Raw genomic sequence first — 16,074 nt, 5'->3', positions numbered from 1 at the left:
ACTAGGAAAAACAAATCCATAATTCCTTGAAAGTGGCATCACAGGGTCATAAAGAAACCTTTTGGCACATTGGCCTTCATAAATCAAAGTACTGAGTACAAGAGTTAGTTATGTTGAAGTTGCATAAGACCTGGGCCCTTCATGATAACTTTATCTTCCTATAGATGTGGTGGTCCATGAGCGATTTTCCAAACTCAATATCTTTCCCCAGACATCTTCCTCTGAACAGACACCAACCAAGTAACACACATGGAGTATTAATCTATGCATACGTTCCTCTCCCCTTCCTCCTTCCACCAAAAATGTGGCTGGAAAGTCCTATTTCCCACCCCAGCTCCACCAACTGCACACTGAGATGCAAACCATTTCACACACACTGCGTCACTGGTGTCTCCAATCCCCCATTTATTCAGTTAGTTCAGGACAATCCCTGCTCTGGGAGTGTGTGTTGGAATGGTCAGATAATGGGAGTGTATCATAGGACTTTGTGGAGGGAGCTTCACTCTGTGTCTGACCCCAGGAGTGTGTGATGGGACGGTGTGGAGGGAGCTTCACTCTGTGTCTGACCCTGGGAGTGTGTGATGGGACGGTGTGGAGGGAGCTTCACTCTGTATCTGACCCCGGGAGTGTATGATGGGACGGTGTGGAGGGAGCTTCACTCTGTGTCTGACCCTGGCAGTGTGTGATGGGACGGTGTGGAGGGAGATTCACTCTGTGTCTGACCCCGGGAGTGTGTGATGGGACTGTGTGGAGGGAGATTCACTCTGTGTCTGACCCCGGGAGTATGTGATGGGACGGTGTGGAGGGAGCTTCACTCTGTGTCTGACCCCGGGGGTGTGTGATAGGATGGTGTGGAGGGAGCTTCACTCTGTGTCTGACCTCGGGAGTGTGTGAGGGAGTCAACATCACTTAGAGTTTGTGTGTTACTGTTCTGTGGTGTTTGAAATATTCTTTGAAAAGTGGTGATGAAATGTCATTCACCTGAGCCTGTAACTGTTCCCATGCTCAGAAATATTCCCTGATCCGGTGAGTATATCCAGCCTTTGTCAACCTGGCTATACAAGTTGCAGGTTATGTTGTCGTTGTTGGAGATATTGGAGCGGCCACATTTGGAATATTGTGTTCAGCTTTGGTTTATGCTCTATGGGAAGAAAGGAATTCAACCGAGTGCAAGAATTGTCACTCGAGGTACTGCCTCCCCTACCTCCCGTCGACCTCCAGGCTGTGTGCTGACCGCCAGCTCTAGTGCATGCACACCCATGGCTAAGAACAGCTCCGATGCCACATAGAAATTTGCTGACGGTGAGTCACTGCGCAGGAATCAGATGGGATACTGGACTGAGTGCGAGCTCATGCCCAGTGTATGTAGCACTGAAGTGCTGGCAGCTGCCTTCCCAAAGAGGAGGTAAGGCAAACATGAGCTGTTCCATGTTGGTGGAACAGTGATGGAGAGGGGTCAGCAGCTTTAACGTATCGAATGTTATGTCCTGCACCCAGCACGTTAATCAATCACGCAGAAGACTGCCAGCGTCTTTTCTTTCATAGGAGGGCGAGGAGGCTTGGCATGTCACCAAGCACTCCAACAAACTTCAACAGATGAACTGTTGAAAGTTTCCAGACTGGTTATATCATGCAGATCAAATATGTAGGAATGTAAGATTCAAGGTTCGATATTGTTTAATGTAATTTCAGGACGCAAGCGTCAAGGAGAATGAAATAACTGTTACTGTGGATCTGAAAAAAAAAGATAAAGAACACAATAATTAAAAAGAAACACAATAAATAGCACCATCATCTCTATTCTGTGCCATGTCATATGACATAGGTGATCGTGGTCTTGACCATGATAGTCTTGGCAAATTTTTGTGGTTTGGAAGTGGTTTGCCGTTGCCTTCCTCTGGGCAGTCTCTTTACAAGACGGGTGACATCAGCCGTTATCCATATTCTTCAGGGGTTGTTTGTCAGTGATCACATAACCAGGACTTGTGATATGCACCAGTTGCTCGTACAAACATCGACCACCTGCTTGCATGACTGCACGTGACCCTGATCAGGAGAGGGGGAAGAGAAAAACAGATGCTACACCTTGCCCAGGGCTAGTGGAGGGAAGGGGCACCTTACACATCCTCACTGCTGCTCCAGGATTCACCAGGTTCAAGGACAGTTACTACCCCTCAACCATAGCATAAAAGGGGATGACAACACTCACTTGCTGCATCATTGAAATGCGCCTACACCAATGATCTCAATTTAAGGCCTCTTTATCTCATGTTCTCATTATTTATTGCAATTATTCACTGCCTGGTTCGGAAATTGCACCGTCTCGGATCGCGAGACCCTGCAGCGGATAGTGAGGTCAGCTAAGAAGATCATCGGGGTCTCTCTTCCAGCCATTATGGACATTTACACTACACGCTGCATCCGCAAAGCAAACAGCATTATGAAGGACCCCACGCACCCCTCATACAAACTCTTCTCCCTCCTGCCGTCTGGGAAAAGGCTCCGAAGCATTCGGGCTCTTACGACCAGAGGGAGAGATTATTATAATAATAATATAATATAATATAATTTAATAATAATATTAGATTACCTCTCACAACTCTCTCCAAGCTATCAGACCCCTCAATACCCAGAGCCTTGACTGACACCAACTTACTGCCCTATTGTCTTGTTTATTATTTATTGTAATGCCTGCACTGTTTTGTGCACTTTATGCAGTCCTGGGTAGGTCTGTAGTCTAGTGTAGTTTTTTTCTGTGTTGTTTTCACATAGTTCAGTCTAGTTTTTGTACTGTGTCGTGTAACACCATGGTCCTGAAAAACGTTTTCTCATTTTTACTATGTACTGTACCAGCAGTTATGGTCGAAATGACAATAAAAAGTGACTTGACTTGAATTTATTTATATCTGCATTTGCACAGTTTGTTGTCCTCTGCACTCTGGTTGATCTTTCATTGATCCTGTTGTTGTCACTATTCCTTAGATTGGCCGAGTCTGCCCACAGGAAAATGAATCTCTGAGTTGTATATGGTGACATGTGTACTTTGAACTCTGAACCCCTATCAGGGCATTGGCTGTCGACAGCACCTCTCCAGACTCCTCTGTCCTGGGCCTGTCATTCAAGTTGTCGCAAGGTGTAGGCCATCTTTGAAGATCCTTCCTCTCCCAGTACTGAGGTTCCTGGAGAGCTTCTGTAGCTCTGGGTTTTTAAAGTCCATGTCCGCTCCTCTCCCTTTTGCAGCCAAGTTTGGGACTACTGCCGATGGGGGGGTTACTCTCCACCATGTATCTGTAAAAATTTGCCGGAGTCTTTGGTCACATACCTGTTCTTCATTTCTTAAGAAGTTCATGTTTGCTGTTCTATCATCTATCGGCCAGAGATTGAAAAATTGCAGTCAGAGCCCCAACAAGGTCCTTTACCTCCCATAGCAGCCTGGGATCGCCTTGTGCCTTTGCAGAATCGATGCAGCTGGAGGAAGAGAGGAGGGGTTGAGGCAGAGAAGTTCTGATGCCCCTACAACTGGCCCAGGGGCAAGGCTGGGTCGCTCTGAGCGCCGAGCCAGTTGGAGAAATCAAGAGTGGCTTTGATTTGGGAGGCTACATCTGGGCCCGGAGTAGAGCGTTCTAGGCCCAGAGCCTTTTGCTGCAGCAGTGACTGGGTCCTAGTGTGAGGGTACAATCCTCTGTGTGGGCAATAAAGGTCGGAGGCAAAAACTGATCTTGCTTGCTCTCCTGCGATATTCAGTCCACGCTCTCTGTGGCGCTGAGATTGCCCCCGGCTGCAGTGCTCCGTGCCTGCTAATATGACGGAGTGATATCAAGGCTTTGGGCCTACTCCAGACTTCTGATCGTTTTAGCTCAGAATGCTGTTGCTTGCATCTATTGTTTGCAGGATTTTAGCTTTCTCCCCCTTGTCTCTGCGCAGCAGGTGGTGGTCTTTATTTAATTCTTTTCGGTTGCTTGCTTCGTTGCTGCCCGTAAGCAAACCCAATCTCAAGGTTGTACAAGTTCTACAGTCTTCGGTAATAAATGTACTTTGAAATCTTTAGGGTGTCGAATGCATTACGTGCCTGATCTGTTTACTGGGGACTTTCACCTCACTGAATTATCCAATTACAAAGTCTGCTCTGTTTGTGAGTGCTGATGGAAAGACTTCATCAGCGCCTTCTACACTAAGATTGACTATCTACACTATCTACAACTCCAAAAGCAACAGATCAGCAAAAGATCAGCTGTAGATCTGGGCAGATGGAATTCAATCCAGCTCTGTGGGAGGGGAAGGCAGAGTAAGTGGCAGAACCCTCCTCCTCATTCCCAGAAATCATTCTCCTGAACCACCTCCGGACCCTCCGGAATGCCAGCACACCCTTTCTTGAAAATTCTGTACTTTCTGATATTGAAATGCTGAAGCAATCCGAGATAAAAGTTTGGGAAATTCGATTGGCGGAGCAGACTCGATGGACTAATTCTGCTCCTATATCTTATGACCTCACTCAACCTCAATGGAAAAAACCTGCTCCCTCAGTACTAAATTAATGCAATCTAACAGTGCACATGGTTCCTTAAAGTTGTTATAGTCAGGGGTGGTACTGGGGGCAGGGTCCTGCTACCTATTAAATGCTCCCACTGTCATGTATCTCAAACAGCCTCTGACAACCAAGCCCAGCTCCGAGACTTCACATGTGGCTTAGCTGCTAACCCTGAGGGAACCATTTCTATTGACAGCTTGCTGGTGCCTTGAAACTAGTCACTTTGGGCAGATGGAGCTCATCATTAGTCATGGTTGTCAGCTCATCTAGGAGAAGGAAAGGTCTGATCTCAGACCTCCGCTGCCTCGCAGCTGTATCCACTCACGGGGAAGGCTTCGGGAGGGAAAAAATCCTACACTGAGTTCCTGCAACGCTGCCAGTGCCAAACTGCATCAGTGTCTGCCGTTCCTTTGGATTTATCAGATGGGTTGAGTTCCTTACCTGGGCAACGGCTTGCTTTTCATATCATACTGCCCTGGCAGCTCAGACGCAACACCCATGGTCAAACCTGACCAACAAGGGCCTCTAAAACAACATTGCAACCCCCCCCCCCATTACTCACCCCACTCCTCTGCCTCACCTGGTAGTTCTACACCTGGGATATGGTGTCACAGTGCATACTCACAAGACTAGACCCAAGTATGGAAGAACAGACTCTCTCTGTCACAGCGAGCACTGGCAACGACTCGACCCAGGAGCGGGGGGGGGGGGGGGGGGGGATGGTAGACTCCCCATGAAGAGGTTAGACGTAGGGATACCAACAGAGCATTGGAGGCACAACCGAGCACCATTGCAAGACAACGCGTTCTCTGCAAACGCACAGGATGGCTCAGCTAATGGAGCACAACTAGCGTCTTCTTCACGTAATCATAGAATCCGGGAAACGTGCCGACAACAATTAACTTGACAAGATTAAATGGAGAGCGTCTAGGTTTAACGGCTCTACCAAAGCGTGATAAACCTTGAAACTCAACACTCTACAGCAAGCCAGGGAGGCTAGTGTGGCTCTTGACATGACGCGGTTGTAACCCCTCCTATCCGGACAATCCGGTCTGAGATTCCTTCCCCTGCCGGCTCAGTTTAAAACTTCCCCAACAGCACTCAGACGCCTCTCAGGAAAGGATGCTGGCCCCACCCTGGCGAAGGAGCGAAACACCCCAGTTGTCCAGATCCCGCTTTCGCCTGAAGTGCTGCCCGAGATTCAGGGCATTAAAGCCCACCAGCTGTGCCGTCACTGTAGAGATTCACGGCTGTAAAGCACACCAACTTCACCATCCCTCCGGACAGAGATCCGGGACTGTCCCTACAGCTAAAGCCACCTCCAGAGGAGAATCAGGACCCTAGCCCACCTCCTTCTGTGTTCCTCCAGACAGAGCCCCATCACCCTAAAGCCCACCTCCTGAACCATCCCTCAACACAGAGATCAAGGACCATGAAGCCCCTCTCCTCAATCGTCTCTCCGGTGGGCTGGAGATTGAGGACCCTACAGCCCACCTCCTTAACTGTCCCTCCATACAGATATCAAGGAGCCTACAGCCCACCTCCTGCACCATCCCTCCAGTCAGGGGAGGTCCAAACCCTTAAACCCTACCCTCGGCACCATCCTTAAAGTCAGAAATCCAGGACACTAAAACATAACTCCTGCACCAGCCCTCCAGACAGGGGAGGTCCAGACCCTTAAACCCTACCCTCGGCACCATCCTTAAAGTCAGAAATCCAGGACACTAAAACATACCTCCTGCACCAGCCCTCCAGACAGAGATCCAAGACTGTGAGGCCTCACTCCTGCACCATTCTGGAACACTAAAGTCCGTCTCCTGCACGGTCACTCTAGACAGAGGTACAGGGCCCTAAAGCCCATCATCTGCACCATCCCTCCAGTCAGAAATAGAGGATCCTTCCTGCACTATCCCTCCATCTATAAATCCTACCTCCTGCACCATCTCTTCAGTCAGAGATCCATGACCCTAACACCCACCTTCTGCGCCATTCGTACATACAGAAATCAAGGACCACAAAGCCCATCTCCTGCACTGGCCCTTGTCAGAGATCCACCTCCGGCACCAGTCAGAGACAGAGGATAATAAAACCCACCGCCTGCACGATCACTCTAGCTAAAACTCACCTCTCGCACCATCCCTCCAGACAGAAATCGAGGATCCTTCCTGCACTATCCCTCCATCTATAAATCCTACCTCCTGCACCATCTCTTCAGTCAGAGATCCAGGACCCTAAAACCCAACTCCTGTACCATCCCTCAATAAAGTTGTCAAGGACCATAAAGCTCACCTTCTGCCCTGTCCCAACAGCTAAACCCATCTCCTGCACCATTGCTCCATACCGAGAACCAGGACCTAAAGCCCACCTTTTGCCCTGTCCCAACAGCTAAACCCATCTCCTGCACCATTGCTCCATACCGAGAACCAGGACCTAAAGCCCACCTTCTGCTACATCCTCGAGTCAGAGATCTAGGAGCCCAATGTCCACTACTACAGCATCCCTCCAGCTACACCCCACCATCTGCATCAGCCCTTCCAGACAGAGATCTAGGACACTAAAACCTCGCTCCTGCACTATCCCTCCACTCAATCCAGGACCCAAGAGCCCATCCCTCAATAAAGCAGTCAAAGCACCAACTCCTGCACTGTCCTTCAAGTCTGAGATCAAGGACCCTAAAGTACCCAACCAGACTACAGACAGTGTTCCTGGACTCAGAAGACCATCGCCCCCCCCCCCCCCCAGACAGACATCCACAACCCTAAAGCCTATCTCCTGCACCATCCCTAAAGATAAGGCCCATCTCCTGCCGTCCCTCCGGCTAAAAAACAACTCCTGCACCATCCCTCCAGTCAGAGGAGATACAGGAACCTAATACCCATCTCCTGTAACAACACCCCAAATAGAGTTCCGGGGACCCTAAAGTCTACATCCTGTAGCTCCCGTCAAGGCAGAGGTCCACACTCAAAAGACACTTCCTGCACCGTTCCCCCCATAAGTCCATAACGGACCATTAACTTCAGCTCATACACCGTCCTTCCAGTCAGAGGAATTCTAGGACTCTAAAGTTCAACTCCTGCATCATCCCTTCAGTTAGAGAACCGGGACACTGAAGTCCATCTCCTGCACGGTCATTTCAGACAGAGCCCATCTCCTATACCATCCCTCCAGTCAAAGATGCAGGACCCTAAAACCCACCTCTTTCACCTTCCCATCAGCCAAGGACCATCTCCTGCGCCAATACTCCTGCTGAAGAACACCTTCTGCACCATTCCTGTAGTCAGAGGAGATCTGGGACGCCAAACCAACACTGCACCAGCACTCCAGCAGAGATCAAGGACCAGAAAGCCCATCTCCTGCACTGGCCCTCGACAGAATCCAAGGTCCTAAGGTCAACCTCATGCGTTTCCCTCCAGCCAGAGATCCAGAACAATAAATCAAGATCACTCCAGCTAATGACTACCTCCTGCAACATCCCACCAGACCCTAATCCCTCCAACCTGTACCATCCCTCCAGTCAGACCCTAAAGTGAATCTCCTGCACCGTCCTTCCAGACAGAGATCAAGAAACCTAATGTTCCTTCTTGCACCAGTAAGAGGACCCTAAAGCTCACCTCCTGCACAAGCCCTCCAGTCAACTGGAGATCCAGACCCCTAAACCCTACCTTCTGCACTATCCCTAAACTCAGAAATCCTGTACCCTAAAACATACGTCCTGCACCATCCCTCCAAACAAGGGGAGATCCTGTACCCTAAAGCCCAACTCCTGCACCATCCCTCCAATCAAGGGGAGATCCTGTACCCTAAAGCCCAACTCCTGCACCATCCCTCCAATCAAGGGGAGATCCTGTACCCTAAAGCCCAACTCCTGCACCATCCCTCAATAAAGTGGCCACGGACCATAATGCCCAACTCTCGCACTGTCCCCCAAGTCTGAGATCAGGGACCCTGAAGTCCATCACCTGTAACAGCACTACAGACAGAGATCCAGGACTGTAAATCACAGTCCCACCAGACATCCATTACCCTAAAGTCTATCTGCTGCACCCTCCCAAAAGATAACGACCACCTCCTGCACCATCCATACCCCCACCCACTGCACCATTATCTATTTTGAGAACAAAGTCTTGAAAGCCCAGCTCCTGGCGCATCCTTCCAATCAGAGAGCCAAGACCCTAAATTCTATCCTCTGCACCATCCCTGTACATGCAGGGTGTACGTGTCTCTGTGCTCCGTGAGTGTGCGTCCGTCCATCCCAGTGTGAGACAGACACACAGTGTGGGTCTATGTATCCCTGTGTGTCCACGCATTTCCGTGAGCGTGTGTCAATGTGTTTAAGGGTGGGGGTGTATTTGCGTGTGTGTCTGTATGTACATCTGTGTCTGTACATTTATGTGAGTGTATGTGCGTGTGAGAGAGAGAAAGGGAGAGTGGTGTGTGTGCGCACGCGCGCGTGTGAGGGGGTGCATGAGGGAGGGTGAGGGGGTACCTGTGTCTGTGTGAGAGTGTGTGGTGTGTCTGAGAAAGAGTGGTGTGTGTGTGTGTGAGAGAGAAAAGGAGAGATAAATCGGTATGTGTGTGAGAGAGAGAGTGACGGAGAGAGAGAGAGAAATTGGTATGTGTGTGTGTGTGAGAGAGAGAGATTGGTATGTGTGTGAGTGAGAGAGAGAGGGAGGGAGGGAGAGAGAGAGATTGGTATGTGTGTGAGTGAGAGAGAGATTGGTATGTGTGTGTGAGAGAGAGAGAGATTGGGATGTGTGTGAGTGAGAGAGAGAGGGAGGGAGGGAGAGAGAGAGATTGGTATGTGTGTGAGTGAGAGAGAGAGAGAAATTGGTATGTGTGTGAGAGCGCCGGGGAGAGGAGCACAGGGTTTCTCCGCCTCGTCCCACTTCTGCGAGGACTCTCTGCCCAAATTAGGTGGCGAGGGGTGTGAGAGGCCGAGGAGGCGGCGCCGGTCGCTGCGGGTATAAAGCAGCCGGACTGCGGAGTGGGAGAGAGCGGTTGGCCGGGAGAATTCTGTTGTTGTTGGTGGCCGTGTAGAGGGAGCACAGACTCTGGAGGCGACCGCGCGGTCCCGGGGCCCCTAATGCACTACTTCAGACTGAGCTTCAAGTGCTTCGTGGACTGTTTCTGAAGCTGGTACAGCCGGAGAGAGCGACACAACTCTGCGCCGATCCTGCCCAAATGGAGAGCCGCGACCCCCGCGGCGGCACCCAGCACCTGTGGAAGGAGAAGCGGAGATCAGCGCGGCCCGAGCGCCCGGCCGACGGCGGGAGCGGGGGTGGGGGCACGCCGGAGGGGATGCCCCAGAGGGTGACCTGGAGCAACCAGATGGACTTCATCATGTCTTGCGTGGGCTTTGCGGTGGGGTTGGGCAACGTATGGCGCTTCCCGTACCTGTGTTACAAGAACGGCGGAGGTAAGGGGGCGGGACCTCTCTCGGTCACTCCTTTAACATCAACTCGAGATCGCCTGCTTACGCGTGGCCATCGCCAGGGACACAGAAATCACCTTGGGGGGTTCCCTCATCTCAAATGGTGTAGCACCGACATCACCCGGGTGAAATCCTGAGATCTCTCGCTCCACACGGGTATCACCGCCGGAGATATTTTGAGAATCCTTTGTACCCCAGAGTAACCCCAGCCACGCATAACCCCACTTTTGCATAGCTTCATCCCTGCACGCCCCCCGCCCGAAATAGTCCCAACCCCTCAACCCTTCGCCATATCCTGACCCCCAAATATCTGCTCAAACATTTAACCCCAGTACTATCTCCCTCATTCACAGAATCCCCCCAAACCCATCAAAAAGAACCTGAACCCCTCCCAGACTACTCACATTCACCCCCAATCCTTTACCCAGTAACTGGCCCTCCAAGTACTTCCAATGCTCCAAATTACCCCAACCCTCCAATTCCTGGTCCTCTCATGCCCCCAAAGGACGGTTGTAGGAGCAGGCGGTGCAGATCACAAGTCCTGGGCATGTGACTACTGACGCCAGGCAGACAGTCTCTGAAGGGTATTGATAATGGCAGGGGTCACCCGTCTTGTAAAGACACTGCCCAGAAGAAGCCAATGGCAAACCACTTCTGTAGGAAAATTTGCCAAGAACAATCAAGATCACAGAAAGATTGTGATCACCTACATCGTACAACACGGCGCATAACGAAGGAACAAACTTGCCCTGAAGATGTAAAATCACTCAGCCCCTCCAGGGGAGAAAACACCCCAACCATCCAAAACAGACCAACTTTGCAGTTCACCCTATATAGAGCAGCTATATAGGACCCTGGTCAGACCTCACTTGGAGTACTGTGTTCATTTCTGGTCGCCTCACTACAGGAAGGATGTGGAAACCATAGAAAGGGTGCAGAGGAGACATACAAGGATGCTGCCTGGATTGGGGAGCATACCTTATGAGAATAGGTTGAGTGAACTCAGCCTTTTCTCCTTGGAGCGACAGAGGATGAGAGGTGACCTGATAGAGGTGTACAAGATGATGAGAGGCATTGATTGTGTGGATAATCAGAGGCTTTTTCCCAGGGCTGAAATGGTTGCCACAAGAGGACACAGGTTTAAGGTGCTGGGGAGTAGGTACAGAGGAGATATCAGGGGTAAGTTACGCAGAGACTGGTGAGTGTGTGGAATGGGCTGCCAGTGACGGTGGTGGAGGCGGATACGATAGAGACTCCTGGACAGGTACATGGACACCACGGGCAACTTGGAATGTCAGTTTCTAGCTAGGGTCAGGGGCAGGATTACCCACACCCTTCGAATTCCACATCCCAGCTCTCGCACCCCCACTGGGACAGCTACCCGACTCTACCCACACCCTTCGATTTCCACATCCCAGCTCTCGCTCCCCCATGGGACAGCTATCCGACTCTACCCACACCCTTCGATTTCCACATCCCAGCACTCGCTCCCCCACTGGGACAGCTACCCGACTCTACCCACACTCTTCGAATTCCACATCCCAGCTCTCGCTCCCCCACTGGGACAGCTACCCGACTCTACCCACACCCTTCGATTTCCACATCCCAGCTCTCGCTCCCCCACTGGGACAGCTGCTCGACTCTACCCGCACCCCACTGGGACCCTCTGTACCTGGGGGTGATACACTGGGACAGCTGCCCGACTCTACCCGCACCCCACTGGGACCCTCTGTACCTGGGGGTGATACACTGGGACAGCGGCCCGACTCTACCCACACCCCACTGGGACCCTCGGTACCTGGGGGTGATACACTGGGACAGCGGCCCGACTCTACCCGCACCCCACTGGGACCCTCTGTACCTGGGGGTGATACACTGGGACAGCGGCCCGACTCTACCCGCACCCCACTGGGACCCTCTGTACCTGGGGGTGATACACTGGGACAGCGGCCCGACTCTACCCGCACCCCACTGGGACCCTCTGTACCTGGGGGTGATACACTGGGACAGCGGCCCGACTCTACCCACACCCCACTAGGACCCTCTGTACCTGGGAGTGATACACTGAGAAAGCGGCTCGACTCTACCCGCACCCCACTAGGTCCCTCTGTACCTGGGGGTGATACACCGGGACAGCTGCCCGACTCTACCCACACCCCACTAGGACCCTCTGTACCTGGGGGTGATACACTGGGAAAGCGGCTCGACTCTACCCGCACCCCACTGGGACCCTCTGTACCTGGGGGTGATACACTGGGACAGCTACCCGACTCTACCCGCACCCCACTGGGACCCTCTGTACCTGGGGGTGATACACTGGGACAGCGGCCCGACTCTACCCGCACCCCACTAGGACCCTCTGTACCTGGGGGTGATACACTGGGACAGCTGCCCAACTCTACCCACACCCCACTAGGACCCTCTGTACCTGGGGGTGATACACTGGGACAGCGGCCCGACTCTACCCGCACCCCACTAGGACCCTCTGTACCTGGGGGTGATACACTGGGACAGCAGCCCGACTCTACCCACACCCCACTGGGACCCTCTGTACCTGGGGGTGATACACTGGGACAGCGGCCCGACTCTACCCGCACCCCACTAGGACCCTCTGTACCTGGGGGTGATACACTGGGACAGCAGCCCGACTCTACCCACACCCCACTGGGACCCTCTGTACCTGGGGGTGATACACTGGGACAGCTGCTCGACTCTACCCGCACCCCACTGGGACCCTCTGTACCTGGGCGTGATACACTGGGACAGCTGCCCGACTCTACCCACACCCTTCGAATTCCACATCCCAGCTCTCGCTCCCCCACTGGGACAGCTGCTCGACTCTACCCGCACCCCACTGGGACCCTCTGTACCTGGGGGTGATACACTGGGACAGCGGCTCGACTCTACCCACACCCCACTAGGACCCTCTGTACCTGGGGGTGATACACCGGGACAGCGGCCCGACTCTACCCGCACCCCACTGGGACCCTCTGTACCTGGGGGTGATACACTGAGACAGCTGCCCGACTCTACCCGCACCCCACTGGGACCCTCTGTACCTGGGCGTGATACACTGGGACAGCTGCTCGACTCTACCCGCACCCCACTGGGACCCTCTGTACCTGGGCGTGATACACTGGGACAGCTGCTCGACTCTACCCGCACCCCACTGGGACCCTCTGTACCTGGGGGTGATACACTGGGACAGCTGCCCGACTCTACGCACACCCTTCGAATTCCACATCCCAGCTCTCGCTCCCCCACTGGGACAGCTGCTCGACTCTACCCGCACCCCACTGGGACCCTCTGTACCTGGGGGTGATACACTGGGACAGCGGCCCGACTCTACCCGCACCCCACTGGGACCCTCTGTACCTGGGCGTGATACACTGGGACAGCTGCCCAACTCTACCCACACCCCACTGGGACCCTCTGTACCTGGGGGTGATACACTGGGAAAGCAGCTCGACTCTACCCACACCCCACTGGGACCCTCTGTACCTGGGCGTGATACACTGGGACAGCGGCCCGACTCTACTCGCACCCCACTGGGACCCTCTGTACCTGGGCGTGATACACTGGGAAAGCGGCCCGACTCTACCCGCACCCCACTGGGACCCTCTGTACCTGGGGGTGATACACTGGGACAGCGGCCCGACTCTACCCGCACCCCACTGGGACCCTCTGTACCTGGGGGTGATACACTGGGACAGCGGCCCGACTCTACCCGCACCCCACTGGGACCCTCTGTACCTGGGGGTGATACACTGGGACAGCTGCCCGACTCTACCCACACCCCACTGGGACCCTCTGTACCTGGGGGTGATACACTGGGACAGCTGCTCGACTCTACCCGCACCCCACTAGGACCCTCTGTACCTGGGGGTGATACACTGGGACAGCAGCCCGACTCTACCCGCACCCCACTGGGACCCTCTGTACCTGGGGGTGATACACTGGGACAGCAGCCCGACTCTACCCGCACCCCACTGGGACCCTCTGTACCTGGGGGTGATACACTGGGACAGCAGCCCGACTCTACCCACACCCCACTGGGACCCTCTGTACCTGGGGGTGATACACTGGGACAGCTGCTCGACTCTACCCGCACCCCACTGGGACCCTCTGTACCTGGGCGTGATACACTGGGACAGCTGCCCGACTCTACCCACACCCTTCGAATTCCACATCCCAGCTATCGCTCCCCCACTGGGACAGCTGCTCGACTCTACCCGCACCCCACTGGGACCCTCTGTACCTGGGGGTGATACACTGGGACAGCGGCTCGACTCTACCCACACCCCACTAGGACCCTCTGTACCTGGGGGTGATACACTGGGACAGCTGCTCGACTCTACCCGCACCCCACTGGGACCCTCTGTACCTGGGGGTGATACACTGGGACAGCTGCCCGACTCTACCCACACCCTTCGAATTCCACATCCCAGCTCTCGCTCCCCCACTGGGACAGCTGCTCGACTCTACCCGCACCCCACTGGGACCCTCTGTACCTGGGGGTGATACACTGGGACAGCGGCCCGACTCTACCCACACCCCACTAGGACCCTCTGTACCTGGGGGTGATACAGTGGGACAGCGGCCTGACTCTACCCACACCCCACTGGGACCCTCTGTACCTGGGGGTGATACACTGGGAAAGCAGCTCGACTCTACCCACACCCCACTGGGACCCTCTGTACCTGGGCGTGATACACTGGGACAGCGGCCCGACTCTACCCGCACCCCACTGGGACCCTCTGTACCTGGGCGTGATACACTGGGAAAGCGGCCCGACTCTACCCGCACCCCACTGGGACCCTCTGTACCTGGGGGTGATACACTGGGACAGCTGCCCGACTCTACCCGCACCCCACTGGGACCCTCTGTACCTGGGGGTGATACACTGGGACAGCTGCCCGACTCTACCCGCACCCCACTGGGACCCTCTGTACCTGGGGGTGATACACTGGGACAGCTGCCCGACTCTACCCGCACCCCACTGGGACCCTCTGTACCTGGGGGTGATACACTGGGACAGCGGCCCGACTCTACCCACACCCCACTGGGACCCTCTGTACCTGGGGGTGATACACTGGGACAGCTGCCCGACTCTACCCACACCCCACTGGGACCCTCTGTACCTGGGGGTGATACACTGGGACAGCTGCTCGACTCTACCCGCACCCCACTAGGACCCTCTGTACCTGGGGGTGATACACTGGGACAGCTGCCCGACTCTACCCACACCCCACCGGGACCCTCTGTACCTGGGGGTGATACACTGGGACAGCTGCCCGACTCTACCCGCACCCCACTAGGACCCTCTGTACCTGGGGGTGATACACTGGGACAGCGGCCCGACTCTACCCACACCCCACTAGGACCCTCTGTACCTGGGGGTGATACACTGGGACAGCGGTTCGATGCCTGCCTCAGGCGATGGCTGTGTCTGCAGTTCACACCTGTGACCACCTGGCTTTCCCCCAGGAACTCTGATCCCCCCCCCCCCCCCCACCGACAGCCCTTCCTGTCTCCGTGACCCCCCCCCTCCGTCTCTGTGAGCCTTCAAACCTACAACCCTCCCTGTCTCTGTGACCTACTATTCCCCATCTGTGATGGGTCAGTGTAGAGGGAGCCTCTCTTCTCTAATCCATGATTTTTCTGTGCTGTGGCTCCCTACTCATCCCTCGGACACGCCAACAAATCTTTAGTGGAAAATAAAGTGACGTTATTAGATCATTTTTGTTTGGTAGGACATCTGCTTCTCCTTTATATCCTATCCATCTGGGTCACGTGACTCAGTTTCACTCTCTGAGTTGTGTGTCTCATTCTGTGTCTGTCTGTCTGTCTGACTCTGTGTGAGTATGTCTGTCTGTCTGACTGTGTGTCTGTCTGTCTGACTGTGTGTGTGTGTGTCTGTCTCTCTAACTCTGTGTGTGTGTGTGTCTGTCTGTCTATCTCTGACTCTGAGTGTGAGTGTGTCTATCTCTGACTCAGTGTGTGGGATGAGTGTTTAAGCAGACAATCTCCTTACATAGTAAGTGCTTGCACGAGCCCCTCTCAGTCACTCCTGGTATCTCCGCCCCAGTGCCTGTGAACAGCTGCCATTAACCCT

At 53.9% G+C, this 16,074-nt stretch overlaps 1 protein-coding gene across 2 annotated transcripts in view; it reads left to right on the top strand.

Moving 5' to 3' along the window:
* slc6a8 (solute carrier family 6 member 8) overlaps positions 1–16,074 on the top strand; it is a 67,978-nt gene that overhangs the window by 10,472 nt on the left and 41,432 nt on the right. Inside the window, exon 1 of one of the 2 annotated variants that reach the window (XM_073028627.1) lies at positions 9,366–9,944. The exons of the other annotated variant lie outside the window; for it this stretch is intronic. Coding sequence (XP_072884728.1) covers positions 9,710–9,944 — 235 coding nt within the window. The 5' untranslated portion in view covers positions 9,366–9,709. Of the gene's footprint in view, positions 1–9,365; positions 9,945–16,074 lie in introns of those variants that run through there. 2 annotated transcript variants of the gene reach the window in all.

This window comes from Hemitrygon akajei, chromosome 24, assembly GCF_048418815.1.
Source record: "Hemitrygon akajei chromosome 24, sHemAka1.3, whole genome shotgun sequence".
NCBI lineage: Eukaryota > Metazoa > Chordata > Chondrichthyes > Myliobatiformes > Dasyatidae > Hemitrygon > Hemitrygon akajei.
Note: the sequence above shows the minus strand (reverse complement) of the source record. Positions and strands in the feature narration are given on the sequence as shown.